Consider the following 16782-nt stretch of genomic DNA (forward strand, 5'->3'; position numbering starts at 1 on the left):
TTAACTATCTTTTGTAGTTTGTCCCAGAGCACACTGACATGAAGTGAACAAAACCAAAACATTTATTACAGGCATTAAGAACATAAATATATAGATACAAATACTTTTTGTTCACATTAAACATAAAACTAGTAAGAAATTAGAATATGGGCAAGGGTGTGTGCATTTCTTTCTTTGTTCTTGATCTAAACATTATTTTGCAAATTTTAAATGAAATCTTAGATTTATCATGATGGCATTACTAACATAGTCCTTTTTTTGAAGGCAGTGGGGGTGCGGGATATACAGTAGGACTTTGTCTGGCCAACTCAATGCCATTGCCAATGATCATAAGTAATAGTTTTGGATCAGTCAATGTACACAGTTCTTCCATGGAATCCTGTTCTTAGTATGAGTTAACATTTGCCATAATTGATCAGTCATGACATAAAAAATGGGTGAAGTAAATACTATTCTTTCCAGTGGAAACTGTGGGATTTATTTAGCATCAAGTGAAAAGTCAGGTCTTGAGGGTCTAAGTGACTTCGACAAAGGCCAGGTTGTGATGGCTAAGCATGTGGGTTACTTTAAAATGTTGAAAGTATGACTTCACCTCCTAGTTCATCATTAATCATATTGAGTACTATGTGAAGTACTAAACAAAAAAAAGTTTGATCTATGGAGGCCCCACCTTATTACTTACAGGACTTAATTGCTGCGACTCTTGCTTGCAACTACAATATTAAAACCTTTAGAGGCCATGAAGAGTCCACCATGAGGAACCAGAGCTATTTTACAGATTCCTCCCGTTGCCAGTTACAGTGTCTTGCATACATTAAGTATTCATACCTCTTGAAATTTTCTACATTTTGTCACGTAACTACAAACGTAAATGGATTTTATTGGAATTTTATGTGATAGCCTAACACAAAGTGGCACATAATTGTGAAGTTAAAGGAAAATGACCAATGATTTTTAACGTTTTTGCAATAAGATGTGAAAAAAGATATGAAAAAAGTGCCATGCATTTCTATTTAGCCCCCTTTACTCTGATACCCCTAACTAAAATTCACTGAAACCCATTTGCCTTCAGAAATCACTTAATTAGGAAATAGAGTCCACCTGGTTAGTATAAATATAGCGGTTCTGCGAAGCCCACAGAGGATGTTACAGAACATGTGAACAAACGGGAGCACACCAGACAGGTCAGGGATAAAGTTATGGAGAACTACTTGTTCTGGAAACATGTCCGTCCACCTAAACTGACAGGATAGGCAAGGAGGCAATCAGAGAAGCAACCAAGAGGCCGATGGTTACTCTGGAGGAGCTGCAGAGATCCACAGCTCAGGTGGGAGAATCTGTCCACAGCACAACTACTGTATCAGTCATGCACCCCACAGATCTGAGCTTTATCTGGAAGAGTGGCTAAAAGAAAGCCATAAAGTCTCATTTGTAGTTGTCACAAACTGCAAAAAGGACAAAATGAGGGCCATAAGATTTACAAATATAGTTTTTAATTTTCCATTTTGTAATTAGTTTGATAAAATTGCCATTAAATATTTGATTAAGAATTTGCATTTAAAAAGTAACCAGAATAAAACAAAGTGTGGGATGTTATTTTTTATTAGCTTTAGTATTAAAGCTTTCACAATTTAAATTGGGCCTCAGCTTTGTTATGTTTGGGAATGGCTGACTTAGTGCTTTGTGTGTTACACTTTCCAGTCATGGAAACATCTATAGCACATTCATTGCTGTTTAATGTTAAGAGACCCCCCAGCACAGCTGTCTGAAACACAAAATAACCAATAGTACTTAACAAATGGTGTATCCAAGATGCAGTTTTGGGTATGTAGGTCATATGACTGTGTCATGTGACCTACATGCCCAAACAATTCTGGAATGCATTGTACATTAATAATAATAATAATAGGTGCAGAAAAAAAAAAATGTTTAAGCTCAGCTGACATATTCCACAAGGTACAACTAGAACTTTCACGAAGCGAAATATTTGTTGTTTAGATATGGCATTGAAAGCGTAATTTCTCTTATAAATCTACACAAATCTAATTCTTAAATGCATTCACACATTCAGCTTTTCAGAAATCTTTATTGATGATGACAGACAAAGTGTTATAACTTTAATGACATACTACATAATCCATTCAGTGTTCTGTTCATTCACATCTAACGTACACACATTAGACAACATTAAGTCAAGTAAAATATTCCAATTACAGTGAAACCTTGGATTGCACGTTACTTGGACGGCAAGACAAGCAAAATTTTTTCATAAATTTTAACTTGATAATGAAGTAAGGTCTTGAAACACAAGTAGTACTTATACACTTTGTCGAGAGTCACATGATCACAACTGAGCGAACAGTTCTTCTCTCGCACGCGCGCGTTATGGGATTGTAGGTGATCATCAGTGCACATGCGTCACTTATATAGTCAACCTCCGTGCACACTGTTTACTACAAAACTGTGACCATGTGTGTGCAAGAAAAGCATTTTTTTGTTTGTTTTAAGTTTAGTGACTTTTCTTCAGTAACTGTACTGCAACAATGACCCCCGTGAAGAAAAAGGTTAAAAAGGCTGTAGCAATGCGAGCGATGTCACATTTCAGCGAAACTAAAAGGAGGCAAAAATAAGGTCATTAGAGAGTTCCTTGTTAAAGTCACACAAAAAGTGACCAGACAGAGCAGTGATTCCATTAGTGTGTATGTGCGAGGGACAGTCATTCTCCCTCACACCAGCCCAATTCTTTTCAAAGGCAAAGTGCAGGTTAATTTGATTGATTCCTGTTTATATGAATATTTTTGGACTGTGGAACTAATCATCAGAGTTTCCATTATTTCTTATGGGAAAATTTACTCTGATAATTCACACAAGTTATGGTCGCGATCCAAGGTTTAACTGTATTTAAAATGAGGGACAAAAAAAAGAAACATTTTTACTGCAGATCTCACCATACAGTTATGCATGTCCCTTTCTCCTAATAATGGCATTAATTATTTTATCTTACATTGCTAGTTTGGAATTGGACTGGAATTCAATCCGGGATAAATTCTTCTGCCTCCAGAACTACCACATCCCTGAGCAGGACAGATCAGTTACTTAATATGAATAAAAATAAATGGTGATGTCTGCCAGATTTTCCATGTCATCTCGATCTGACTATGATTACTGCTCTTTTCCCTTGAGGGTGGATTCATCTGGACCACCACTTTCACATCATCACGTTCTTGAGCTGCGCTCTTCTTCCTCATTCTCCAGCTGATAGGCAGGTTTAAAACGAGTTACACCCCTGCTGTCCACCATTTGAAGAGAAAGGTTCCTAAAAGTGTTATCCATGCTGCCAAGTGAAGTGTACCTGTAGTAGATACAAAGATGAAAAGATTTGATTTTAAAGAGGGGAGAAAATGCAAGGCCACATTTTATGAGTGAATGGAAGGCGTGTGTATGTGTATAGAAGTGGGACATGAGACCTTACCCTTTGTCATAGAGAATGCAGTAAGGTACATAAAGTTTCCTCAGGAACAACCAAATGTCATGATATGTCCAATCCTAGGGAAAAGATGGATTGTGAGACTTTTGGTCATTCTGCTTCACCAATGGTGCATTGACGGAAAAAAAAAAAAAAAAAAGAAAGTACACCCATCTGGTGTCATTTACTGTACGGTCCTGCCCAAGATGAACATTGAAACAAATGACCAATCGTTAAAATGGTAATGATCATGACTGAGTGTAGTGCTGTTGTTGACGTTTGAGATCAGAGTGCACAGAGTTCATGGGGAGATAAATATCTTTTTATAGTTATTTTTGTACTTTGGAAATACTGAAAATATGTTCAGCGGCGCAGTAGAATACTGGTTAGCACTTCCAGAGTTGAGGGTTCAAGGTCCACCAAGGGTCTGTGTGCATGGAGTTTGCATGTGGTGCTGGTGGGTTTGCTCCAGCAACTCTGGTTTCCTCCCACAGTCCAAAGACATGCAGATTAAGCTAACTGGCATTTCCAAAATGCTCCTAGCGTGTGTGCGAGTGTGTGTGTAGGCCCTGTGATGGACTGGCATCCGATACAGGGTGTGCCATGGGACAGTCTCTAGGCCTCCTGTGACCCTGTATAAGGTAAGCCATATAGAGAATGAGTGGGTAAATTAAGCTATTTCTAAGCATTAAGTACATTTATAGGTAGACTATATTTATAGTTATGGTTAACCATTTGTCATTAACCTCTTCAATGACTTATCTGGGTGTTTAGCAGTTTAGTTTTTTTGTGCATCCTGTCAGACGATATTACTTTTGTTGACCTTATTCTGAAAAAACATTTTGTCGCAGTGGTAAAGTGCTCGCCCTATCATTCGGAAATCGCGAGGTTTTTGGATTCCCGAGTGATGCTGTAACCTCTCGCAACCGGAGGCCTAGAGAGAGCTCTCTATTGGCCGAGCTCTCTCAGAGGGGAGGGATCCAACTGACTGCCTTCGGCCCTCCCGATTGAGTGGTAGTAGTAGTCTTAATGTGGGAGCGCCCTAGTGACAGGGAGAAATTAGACAACTAAATTAGGGAGAAAATCAGGGGAAAAATAAAAAATAATAATTTAAAAAATAATAATACATCACGTGATTTTCTTATCTTAAAAAATAAATAACTAAATAAAAATCAGCCACCAGTGAAATCAAAGTGAATGTTAATGCTTTTCAGAACTAAAATTTTATATCCCAGTGCAGCTTTAATTATTTTTTATTTTTTTTTACTTTTACCTTGAACCGCTAAACTCTTCAACTCATTGAAAGCATCAGATTCTGACTTACGGCAAATACTGTATGAAATAATTCCTATCAATAAATAAATGCTTATATACACACAACAAATGAATTAATGAGATTTGATTACAATTACTGATGTAACAATTCCTTACAATTTATGGTTGAGGTCAAATCAACTGAATCCTTCTGCATTTATTCGTTCAAAATACCAGTCTACACAGTCATTAATCTAATCAGCTGCTTGTCCAGGCATGTGCTGTATGGGTTATAGGAATGGGCTCTAATTACACATGTTAAACCAAGACTTGCTTATAGTTACTGATGCAAGAACAATACTGTCGGTCTTTACATATTATTGTTTCATTGCTGTTATGCACGTATGGGTTTGATTAATTTGGGAAATAAAATTAAACTCTATTACTGATGGCTCCCCTTACCTCCCTCTGGGAAGAAGAAGAAAGAAAAAGCTGAATACAATACAACCAAATACATCTCACTCTGGAAGTCTACATAATCACTTTTAACTTAAAACTGCAATAATCTTATCCGCCACATGGAGGAGTTCTTGGACAAGCACATTTTGACATCTCCCACACATTTAATGCATCGATTTGCACTGATGCAACAATACAAACGTAATTGTGCCAAATATTTGACTAATTACATTAATGTGAGGAGTGAAAATTTTCAGATTTCGTTTTGTATTTTAAAATCATAAACATGTATAACAAAAAAATTTGAATTAGACAACCCAAAGTCTTTTACTATAAAGTATAAAGCTGCTTTGTTCACTGTACCATGTCTATGTAAATGCTGTTTTAGACATGATCTTGGAGGTATTCCCAAAGATAATATCTATACTACCATATCATATTCCTTCATCACATTCTACACAAGTGTCTTCAATAGTGTCCTGACTGAAGACTGGCTTTACTGTCTGCCATGGGACCTGCAGTGTGTCAGAAAGTCAAGATAACAGATCACCATGTTGCTCTGCCTCCAATGCAGGACAGAATCTACCACAGACACGACCTCAGTGTACTGATGAGAATGACGTCTTCCAACATGTCTTATAAAAAAAAAAAAACATTCCAAAGCACCCAAACCAAATCCATACCTTAGCATTTAATTGTTAACAACCTCATTAGGATAATCATTAGATTCTCAGCTGAGACTGTAATGAATTCTCAGACTCTTCATACATTGTGCTAACTCTCGACAAACACAGGCACTCCTACGCACCCGTGAAGCAATGATCTGGAAGAATACTTTCCAATGGAAGGGTCCATACGTGAGCAGAAGGGCAACGCAGAATCCCCTAACGGCAGCAAGAATTTGCAGGAATTTTTATCTAATCTTTTACAGTACGTTGTTTGTGCAAACTTGATCTGTATGGAATGAAACTGTACCTGCAAAAACAACATAGATAATCCAGGTGTTTTTAGCTATTTTTTCGGAATTAGGTCTTGTGGACTAATGAAATGTGAATAAACTACAAAAAGGCATGTCTGGGGGAAAAGGGAATGTAGGAGTGTCTTTCCATGTAAAGAACACCTTGCCAAACGTTATGCATTATAGGTGGATCTACTGTGTTCTGGGGTTGTCTAGTAGCTGGTGACAAACATCGCTGTGGTATTTGTAGATGGACTTATATATAATAAATGTAGCATTCAGTCAAGAAACTGAATCTGAAAGATTTTTGTAATCACCCTCATTCTTTTCTTGACTTAAAACTTTCTGCAAGGTATAGGGGGTGCTATTAAGTACTGACCTAAAACTTAGTGCACATACCACAACAGAGTGAAATATTTCAGTCTGTTGAAATATCTGCATCTCAGACGAAATATCTCAGTATATCTGTAGGATTTATATGGACTTATCACAGTATCCAACAAATGAACTAAACGCATTTTGATTCAAACAGGATTAGTCAAGATCACAGCTCAGTCAAATGTTTCCAAAATGTTTTCTTCAGTAGCTTCCTTCCTATTTTTTAATATATTGCAACAGATTTATAACAAGAAGAATTAGACTTAGTGACAGTAGAGGAATTTCCGTTCTACTTGTTTAAACTAGTTTACCCCCATAACTAAATATATAATTTGTTCAGGGGTGGTTCAACTTTTGCATACAACTGTATACCACCACATTATGAATGTCATAATAGCTACAGCTGTATTACCCATCACACAGGAACAGCATGATAAACACTACACTGTTAAAACTCAGAGTTGTTGGTATGTTCATAAGGAATGAGTTTCTATGCTCATGAATACAGCATGTTCTACTCTTTATAAATATTATATTGGTTGTGTTGTATTTGTTTTTTGTCATTTTAAAGGGTTTATTATTGTGTGTGCATCGTACACTACATGTATGGCGATTTACTTATGTCACTTTTTGTGGCATATCAACTCTTTACCAAACAGTTTATCATACTGTGTTCATTACAAAGTGTACCTTTTGGACTTTTTCCTTTTGTTAAAACCTGCAACTGAAATGAGCATAATTATGATGATATAACACATTTTGAGCTGTGCACATTTTCTCAGAAGTGGTTTTCTAGTTATTGGCTTAAAGCTCTGTTTGCCCTCTAGTGGTACAAGAAAGACTTGCTCTTTTTTCAAACATGTAACTGATTTACGGTTCACAGCATACATGGCCATGGGAGGCCTGGAGATCAGGAGGAAAGTGCAAATCCATCACAGGACACACACACTCATGTACTAAGGGCAATTTGGCCGAACCAATTAGCCTTATCTGCCTGTCTTTGGACTACGAGAGGAAACCGGCATACCCGGAGGAAACCCAGCAATTACAGGGGGAACAAGGAAACTCCAAGCAGACAGACGTGAGGCGGGACTGAAACCCTCCTGGCTAAATGCTAAACACTACGCCATGGTACTGACTGACTTTGGAATCGAAATTCATTTACTGGGCCAGATTAAAATCGTCATCAGGATGGGCCCGATTTATGGAAACCTTCTCCGACACCCCTAAAATCAGATTTAGGAATTCATAATAAACCTGAATATCGTAGATTTTTTTGGATTTTCCACACATAATCCCGTAATACTATACAATTTCAACTTGAATCCGATTATATTTTTCATCCTCATACAATCATCTTTTCATCATTTTAAATACATTGAAAATCCTGATTGTAGAGAAGGACAAATGAGACATAATAAGCACCCAGAAGGATGAGGTGGTACACTTGACTTTCAATGCTCCATGGGTGTGTGTGTGTATGCGCATGCAGGTGTGTATTCACCAGTAATGGGTTGACTCTCATGTAAGGAGGCCAGTCTGGGTCTGTGGGGCAGAGGTCAGTGAGTGTGTGTGAGTAAGGATCAGTGCGTCTGGTGCCCATGAGAACGGCACGGAGCTCGGGTCTCTTTTCCTGCACTTCAATTAAAGCCTGTCGAATGTTGCCCTCCACAGCAAACAGGTCCAGCTCATATCTGCACACACACACACACACACACACACACACACACACACCATCACTGCTGTTGTTTCACCTAGACCATGCAGGTAACCCTTATTTTTTGAGACACCTTGGTGATCTACACGCATTTAATACTTTTAGCTTTTACTGTCTTTTTTTGCAATTTTCTTAGTAACTTAGGTGGCAGCACACCTACTGTAAGAATAAATACTATAATAATGAATCAGTTACAAAGAATTTACCTTTTAATTGTGTCCTGAAGAAACCTCTCCATTTCAGGGAACGGGGAGACGATTCGGATGTACAGAGCTTTCACCTTGTCTTTACTGTCTGGATGGCGGCTGAGGAGGAAAACGGTTTAATAGTTTAAATAAATATTGTGTTAGTGTAGTGCATGCTGCATTCACCATAGTGAAAACAGCCCTATGCAGATTTTTTCAGACATTTACGCCTGTATTATAGAGACACAGCTCCTCAGTGTATCAGCTAGGCTTTTACATGAAACATCAGCATTTGTAGACAATTTCTGTGTCCTAAAGCTGAATCAATTTCTCATAATCGAAATGTCTTTGTAACTATTTAGGTGCAATAACTGTAATATGCTCCAAGTCCATGTCAGATAACTGAACTAACAACCATTTGTTAACATTAAGGTCAACAGTTGTGCTTCAAGATAAAGAAAAAGCAATGGCATTGACCAGGTGCTGATTATTTACTCACTCATTTGTCTATACCGCTTTATCTTGTGTACAGGGTCGCAGGGGAGCCAGGAGACATAGGGGACGAGGCAGGGTACCAATCCATCGCAGGGCACACACACAAACTTATTCACAGACTACAGGCAATTTGGGAACGCCAGTTAGCCTAATCTGCATGTCTTTGGAGTGTGGGAGGAAACCGGAGTACCCAGAGGAAACCCACCAAGCACGGGGAGAACATGGAAACTCCATGCACACGGCCGGGGGGGTGGGGGCAATAGAACCCGGAACCTGGAGGTGCAAGCCGACAACGATAATCACTAAGCCCCCAGTCCGCCTCGTGCTGATTACAGATGTCAATTTTTTTTTACAGCTTAAGGAAAAAACATTACTTTAACACTGTAGTATAGAAGAAAAAAAAGGAAGTGAGAGCTTGAAGCGTGTGAAAAGAAACTGGATGGGTTTTAATTAGAAACAAAACTGCTGAATAATGCCTGTTTAACAGACTTTTTTTTTTTTTCGAGAATCGTCTTTCGAAGAAATCGAAAACTTGAAATCTAGGAACAGATTGTTGCTACATTTCAGTGGGTTTTTTTTTCTGCAACCTCGGTTCCAACTTCATAACATAAAACCCTAAAACAAGCAAAAACTACATAACCTGGCCAAAACAAACATACCAAAAAAAAGGCATACAGACAATATTCCTATGCATATTTAAAAAAAAATTTAAGCCATGATTATGGCCTACAACGTGGTCGTCAATGCGTGCGTGAAAATGATTCCTCGTGCTCCAGGAAACACAATTTGATTCCTAGAATATTCTCGGGTGGAGGAATATGTACTGATGTTACCACCTGGTCATTCAGCACACTCAGGTAGTCAGCTGACTTCATTTTACTGCCACATAACCTTGTTAACCCTGGACCTGACCAATTCCCTATAGTAGCTGTAAAATCTGTATCAGGTCTTTTTTATATTAGTATTCCACAATGCACATAAAATATAACAAATAGATTTATTTAATAGCATGTTTACTGACTGACAAAGTGGCACAGAGCTAACACACTCCGCTCTCATTTTTTTTTTCTCACCGTTTTATGGCAGCGTGGAAAAGATGCAGCAGTGCCGTGCAGTCTTTGCCACCGTTAAAACCGATGCAGAGCTCGTTCTGTTTGTAATGATCCAGGGCCTTCTCAATCGTCCTCAGAGCTTCAGCTACTTTCTCCCCCAAGGGTGATCCTGAAATATATTTAAGACTTTTATTTTTGAGTAACTTAATAAACATAACATTGTTGGGTGCAAATTTGTGTATACTGTATTACTGCAAACAAATGTTATAACATTTACTGACATTAGAGATGGAAATCACCAAGGACCATCAGATACGCTCATCATGATGGGTGTCTATTTGTATTGTGATTCCGTTACAGTGACGGACGCCTGAGTACATTTTGGGCACCTTTTTAAAAATCTGTCCAGGAGAACATCGATCGATTAATTAGTGGAAGACACTTCCTTCTAGGTACAGGAGCGGTAGCGCGAAAGCGGTGTACTGAGAGGCAGAGGATGCCAGCTAGAGTAAAAAAATAATAATAATGACCCGCAAATTATGATTATTATTAGTATGATTATTATTATTATTATTATTATTATTAAATCACAGAAAACAACCATAAAAATATGTGATCTTATAAATTAGTGCTATTTCGCTGCTTATCTTACCCATTTCATTTTTTGCTCAGTTGCGTGTGTGTGTAGCTGGTTAAAATAAAATGAAATTCAGTTCATCTTATTGCTTTGGTTGTGCCGGGGGAAAAAAAGGATGTCACTCTATATTGCACAATCCTGACTCTTATATATATTTATTAATATATTAATGCAATACATGGCTAGAAATGCTCTGTTTTTTAAGGTTTACATTCTCCGACAAAAAGTGCCAATTTTGTACAACAAAGAGTGTTTAGTTCTTCATTTTTTCTTACACTTCACTTCACACATGGGTAAAGTGAGGGCAGTATTTGTACGTCGAAGCTCTGAAATGTGAAATGAATCGAAATAAACAAATCAAAATAGTGTGTTATTAAACAAAGTGTCATATGTATTTGCTGTTTTTTGGATGTAGATTGGCCACTCTTGTGCTGGCAGGTAATAGCCATCTGTCCTGCGTCACTGTTTTCAACAGGTGCGAAATATACTTGTGGTGGTAGCCACAGATTAGAATAAGTCATTTCCGATTATGAAGCTGTTCATTAATATGCCTGCATTTCAATCTGATACAAAAACAGAGCATGACTCAACCAAAGAAACATGAAGTGAAACCGGTTGTTTGTGCATTATTTATAAGTAATTCCTGTCATTTCTAATTTAGTCAATCACTCTATTAGATGTTTTTATTTAAATAAACGCTCAAACCAATTAAAATACTCAGAGTTTTACACTCTTGCACTGTTCCACCCTCTTATTAGTAATTTTTTTTTATTAGTTCAATTTAGATTTCAATATCATAGTCTGTATCCTTTCCTGTCATTCTTCATTTCTCCGATACTTACCATTCAAGGCGAGTGAGTAGACCTCATGGGGAGCGATGGCTACAGGATCAGTGACCATCTGCACCACGCTCCCTTTAGGCAGCTCCTCCTCCAGCTGGGCCCGTGCCCTCTCCACCTCGTCAGAACTATTCGAGTCTAGCACCAGCCTCACGCGGTAGTAGTTGCTCAGCCAGTCAGGATATGATCCGAGTGCTACGCGTCTTCCCCATTCCGACTGCAGTCTCGTTAGGATGGGTGCGAGTTCCGTTTCATCGGCGTCTACGAACACCTCACATGTGTGAAAAGCTGTTCCCGGGCTGGCGAACAGGTGCAGCAGGCCGTTAAATGAACGCTCCAGGAGTGTAGGGATCCCAGGGAACATGTAGACATTGCGTACGCTGACCAGAGGGAATCGCATCGGCTCGCCGGTCCGAGGGTCGCGGCCGTAGTTCAGTTTTGCAGAAGAAGGCACCGTGGCAAGTTTCATGGGGGCACTGGTAGAATCGACGCTGCCGAAGAACTGCTCGACGAGACGTGTGAGCTCTGGATGGGGTTGCAGACTCTCGCCAAACGCCAACGCGACTGCTTCGAAGGTCACGTCGTCATGCGTGGGTCCGATGCCACCTGCCGTGATCAGGTGCGTTACCGTAGGTGAGAGTGCAGCCACTTCCTTAGCGATGACTTCCTGCACGTCAGGGACCACCGAAATGCGCTGGACATTGACCCCCAGTTTGCGCAATCCACGGCACAAGAAGGTGCTGTTGGTGTCTGCTGTGTGACCCTTAAAGAAGAAAAGGTATAAAATAATGCACCACTGATAAAAGTCATTCAATCTGGTTTGCATATATTGCATTTTATGCCCTTTTATCTCTGGGAATTTTATATAAATTATATTTAATTTATAGTCAGTCACTACATACTGTATAAACAAGGAGTTTTTTTTTTAATTATGATGTATTTCACATTAGTAAGACCAATGGGGAAAAAAAGCTCAAAATATGATAAATCGCTAATTTCTTTAAATGATAAAATACATCTTAAAACAAATATCATCGCTCAGCCACTGATGTCCCGCAGGAGAGGTTTTCCAACCTTCACAATCACTGAGAGTTATCCATGCACACACATTACACCATGGCCCTCGATGTGTAACTTGAATATCACATCACAGCCGCTGTGTCTCACCGCCTTACCTTAAGAATCTCGTCGCCGACGATGACGATGGCGGCCGTGATCGCATCTCCGTTCTCTGTGCCGCCATTTTGGGCCATACTGCTGAGGTGAGCTCTCACACGGCGAATCCTCTCCACAGCCCTGCTCAGCCGAGGTAAAGCCTGAAGCATTCAGCCGGGGTGAAAGCTACACAAAAGACAGAGAGGGAGAAAGGCTGTGGGAGGCAATTGTTCCTAAGAATACTTCCAGTCATCACAAAAAATCTGATAACAGTCAAAGCTGCGGGACTTGTTTTTAAGAATTCACAAGAATGAGACAAACCCAGTGATTTACTGCTAATACACACACGGGTGATATATACAGCATTATAAACCAGAGAATTCAAGACAACCTACATTATTAAAAATAAATATACCTGGGTAGATGATTTTTAAGGGTCTTGCTTAAGAATAACTGTGACAGTAAATGTGGATTACCAAGCGGAGCTACTGGGCAAAGGCCCAGGGCCTCAACTGGGCCCCACAGACTCAAGGCCCATAATCACTCATTAACTATCTGCAGTCAAGAGGCCAAAGTCTCTAAACAGAAAATAAAGACATAGACTACATATTTTCTTTGAAGATATCAGAAGTCTACTTTTTTTTTTTTCTCCCTGTTAGTAATACGATGCGTAGTCTAACACTTCTGTCCAGAATGAAAAATTTGTTTATGATTGGAATGACACAAAGGCGGTACAGCGGCTTAGTGGTTAGCACTGTCGCCTTGCACCTCCAGGGTCAGGTTCGATTCCCGCCTTGGGTTTGTGTGCATGGAGTTCGCATGTTCTCCCCATATTTGGTGTAGTTTCCTCTGGGTCCGCCCGGTTTCCTCCATGCAGTTTAGGCTAAATGGGGTTCCCAAATTGCCCGTAGTCTGTGAACGGCAATTGGGCATCAACCTGGCAACCCAACCCCTTAAGTAACTGGGCAAAGGGCATCAACTGGGTCTCACAAAATTAGAGACTCTGCCTATAGTTATTCTTCCCCCAAGAATTTCTCCCTAATTTAGTCATATCCAATTCCTCTCCATCACAAAGAGGCTATTACAACTAGTCAGCCAGGGAGGGCTGAAGACTATCAAGTTTTTTTCAGGCGAATCACGTGACGCCAGTGAGGCATATCTTTTTTAACTGCTTACTCCTGCACCGCGCCCTTTTGCGGTGGACACACTCGGAGGACAGCGCTATTCGCTCCTTCCGCTGGCGTGAGCTCACAGGTGCCAATGACTGGCTGTAGAGTCATGATTATTGTAAGCTTTGGTACCTCCCATACCACCCCGCTGAGAGAGCTCAGCCAATCAGCTCTCTTTAGTCCCTCGGTTACGAGAAGCTACTGCATTACCTGGGAATCGAACCAGCAATCTCCTCGATGTGTAACTCCTCAATGTGTAACCCTAGGGCAACCACTTTACCACTGTGCCACTTGGGGGCCAGTTTCTCATCAGAAGGATGGGAAAGAGGGCAGCACAGTGGCTTAGTGTTTAGTATTGCTGCCTCGCACTTCCAGGTGAAAGGGGTTGATTCCCGCCTTAGGGTCTGTGTGCATGGAGTTTGCATGTTCTCTGTGTGCTTGGTGGGTTTCCTCCAGATACTCTGGTTTTCCCGTTGTAGCTAATGCAATCCAATTGGGCGTCAAGCTGGCAACCAGACACCTTAAGTAACTCCCATAGAAATGACGGTTATATCTTCTCCAGGTTGGGGAGTATCCGTTGCCCGATGGCAAGTGAACAAACCACTCACCCATTTACTTACTGTCTATACCGTGTTATCCTGTTGTTATATTAGGCCGTGTATAACTAGGCCTCTTAGTTAGCTAGTTTAGTTTTTCTGTTAATTTATGTTGCATATAGCACCTTGTTCCTGGAGGAACGTTGTTTCGTTTCACTGTGTACTAACTGTATAGTTAAAGTGACAATAAAGCCTACTTGAACTTGAACTGTTTACAGGGCCGCTAGGGCCTGGAGTGTATCCCAGGAGACTTAGGGCACAAGGCGGGGTACATACACCCTGAACAAAATGCCAATTCATAGCAGGGCGTGCACACACACACACGCAAATTACACTATTAGCAAATAGGGAATGCCCCAGAGGAAACACACCAAGCGTGGGGAACTTGCAAATTCCATGGCAGGAATCGAACCCAGACTCTGGAGGTGCACGGCGACAGTGCTGATCACTAAGCCCCGTAGACAGACCAAAACAAAAAAAAAGACTCAAATGTACGGTTCTGTTTGTGCACCTATTATCTCTGAACCTGCTCCTGCTTGGTGGTGATGGGATTTAAACTCACAGTCTTCTAACTAGTAACCCCAAGTCTTCATCACTGAGTATCACTTCCCTGTCTCTCAGAGTGAGTGAGGGAGAGAGAGAGAGAGAGAGAGACATTTCACACACAGGGTCACTGAACTCCCTGTAACCTTTGGTTTATGTCTCTAGACATTCTCAGTCAGTCTAGTCATTCATCCTCAGTTAAATGCATATGGTTTAGGAACCAGTTCTACATTTATTAGGGATAATTAAATTAGAAGGCTTACCTTCTTAGCACTGCGTCTGAATGAATCATCATCATCTTCAGCAGAGCATCTTCTTAAACATAACCGTGTGTCATTCATGTCCCGAGGGCACCTTACTATAGCGGGGAAGGATGTTATACCACGGCATGGCAGGAAGTCCTTAATAAACTCTATAATGTTTAAAAAAGAGAAAATTAAATTGCAAATTAAAACATTTTTGTAAAAGGAATAACAAACCAGCGGATGGTTTAATAAAGTTTAAACATTAAACATGCACCCTTTGCCTCTATAGACTACACAAAACAACCGTGTCTTGTAAGGAAACTTGATCTCGCCTCAGAGCCAATAAGAGTGGGACATTTGCCGGATATGACGCAGTAATGCATCAACTCAGCCAATAATATTGATGGTGGGCGGTATTTACTAGCCAACCCGGAAGTCTGTACTTCTTTCACTTCTTCGGCTGCGTGCAGTCTTGTGACGCATTTACCACCTGTATTCGCCAAACTCCAACTCTTTCGATTTTATTATTAGTACATAATTGACAAGTAGCAAATTAAAATGAACTTTTTTTTAAAAGATGCAGTTGTTTCTTTTTTTTGTTTGTTTGTTTAATTCACATTCCTGGTAATATTTTTTAAATAACCCATACAATTCTTCAATGCATTTGGACACACCTGTGTGAGACAATGTTGAAAACAAACTATCATTTTATTCACTCAAGCAGCTAGTTTTATTGTGGTTGGTGTTGCTTTGCAACTGGAGCCCATAACAGGAACGCGCTCACGCGGGCGCGCGCGCGCGCACACACACACTGACGTTGAGGCATACGAGTCAATACATGAAAGTGCACGCATGAGCGTCTGGATGGACAGATCGGAAGCATGGGAATAGTAGTTCCTCTTCAGGATTTCTTGGAAACTGTAATTCTTAACTTTAGTACCGCACTTTATAACACAAATACTTTGTTGTGAAATTGTGGTGGTAAACGAGCGGAACAATACACTCCTCAATCCTCTTTTTCATTTTCCACTCTGGTGTATATCTGTAGCCATCTTATGGTCTATTTCAATGATTCAATCTTAATACAAGGTGGCATCAAAAACTTTCGAGATTATTCCTTTTTTTTTCCTTTTTTTTTACCATATATCCTCCTGGCTATTGACGGTCTGGCCCCTGGGGACAAATTCTCGATGCATAATGTCCAAATGTCAAAAAAGGTGATGACCATGCACTTGGTCAGACTGCGGATCTGCCTCTTTTTTTCCAGCTGTGGAGGTGATGGGCTCTTCCACTGTGAAGTCTGTTGCTTTGTCTCAGGGTCGTACCCATACACCAAAATTTCTTCACCAATAATGATCCTATGGCACATTTTCAAATCACACATGAGGATTAACTGGGCTGTTCTGTACGACACACCGACAATGGCAGCAATGTTGTGAATTGGTTAACAATCATGATGCACAAGTTGACGCATGGTGTTAATATTTTCAGGGATTACGCTTGTTAAAGATTTTCTAACTCTCATCGTCTTGCAGTGATGTTCTTCTGCTCTTGAAGCACGCATGCCACTTAAAAGATTTCAAACAACTCATTGAAGCATCACTGTAAACTTGTCAGAGATACACAGGGTGATG

The 16782-nt window shown here is 40.0% G+C and overlaps 1 protein-coding gene across 1 annotated transcript; it reads right to left on the minus strand.

The window, feature by feature from the left end:
* Positions 1-1584: 1584 nt before the first annotated feature.
* Positions 1585-15470, minus strand: flad1 (flavin adenine dinucleotide synthetase 1). Its single transcript, XM_053495515.1, has 8 exons — positions 15167-15470; positions 12616-12781; positions 11444-12203; positions 9986-10133; positions 8439-8537; positions 8020-8209; positions 3473-3546; positions 1585-3352 (listed from the first exon to the last, which is right to left on the minus strand). Exons 2-8 carry the CDS (start codon positions 12763-12765, stop codon positions 3217-3219), a joined length of 1557 nt encoding a protein of 518 aa, XP_053351490.1. The 5' UTR covers positions 12766-12781; positions 15167-15470; the 3' UTR covers positions 1585-3216.
* Positions 15471-16782: the final 1312 nt, after the last annotated feature.

This window comes from Clarias gariepinus, chromosome 4 (assembly GCF_024256425.1).
Source record: "Clarias gariepinus isolate MV-2021 ecotype Netherlands chromosome 4, CGAR_prim_01v2, whole genome shotgun sequence".
In the NCBI taxonomy this organism is placed as follows: Eukaryota; Metazoa; Chordata; class Actinopteri; order Siluriformes; family Clariidae; genus Clarias; species Clarias gariepinus.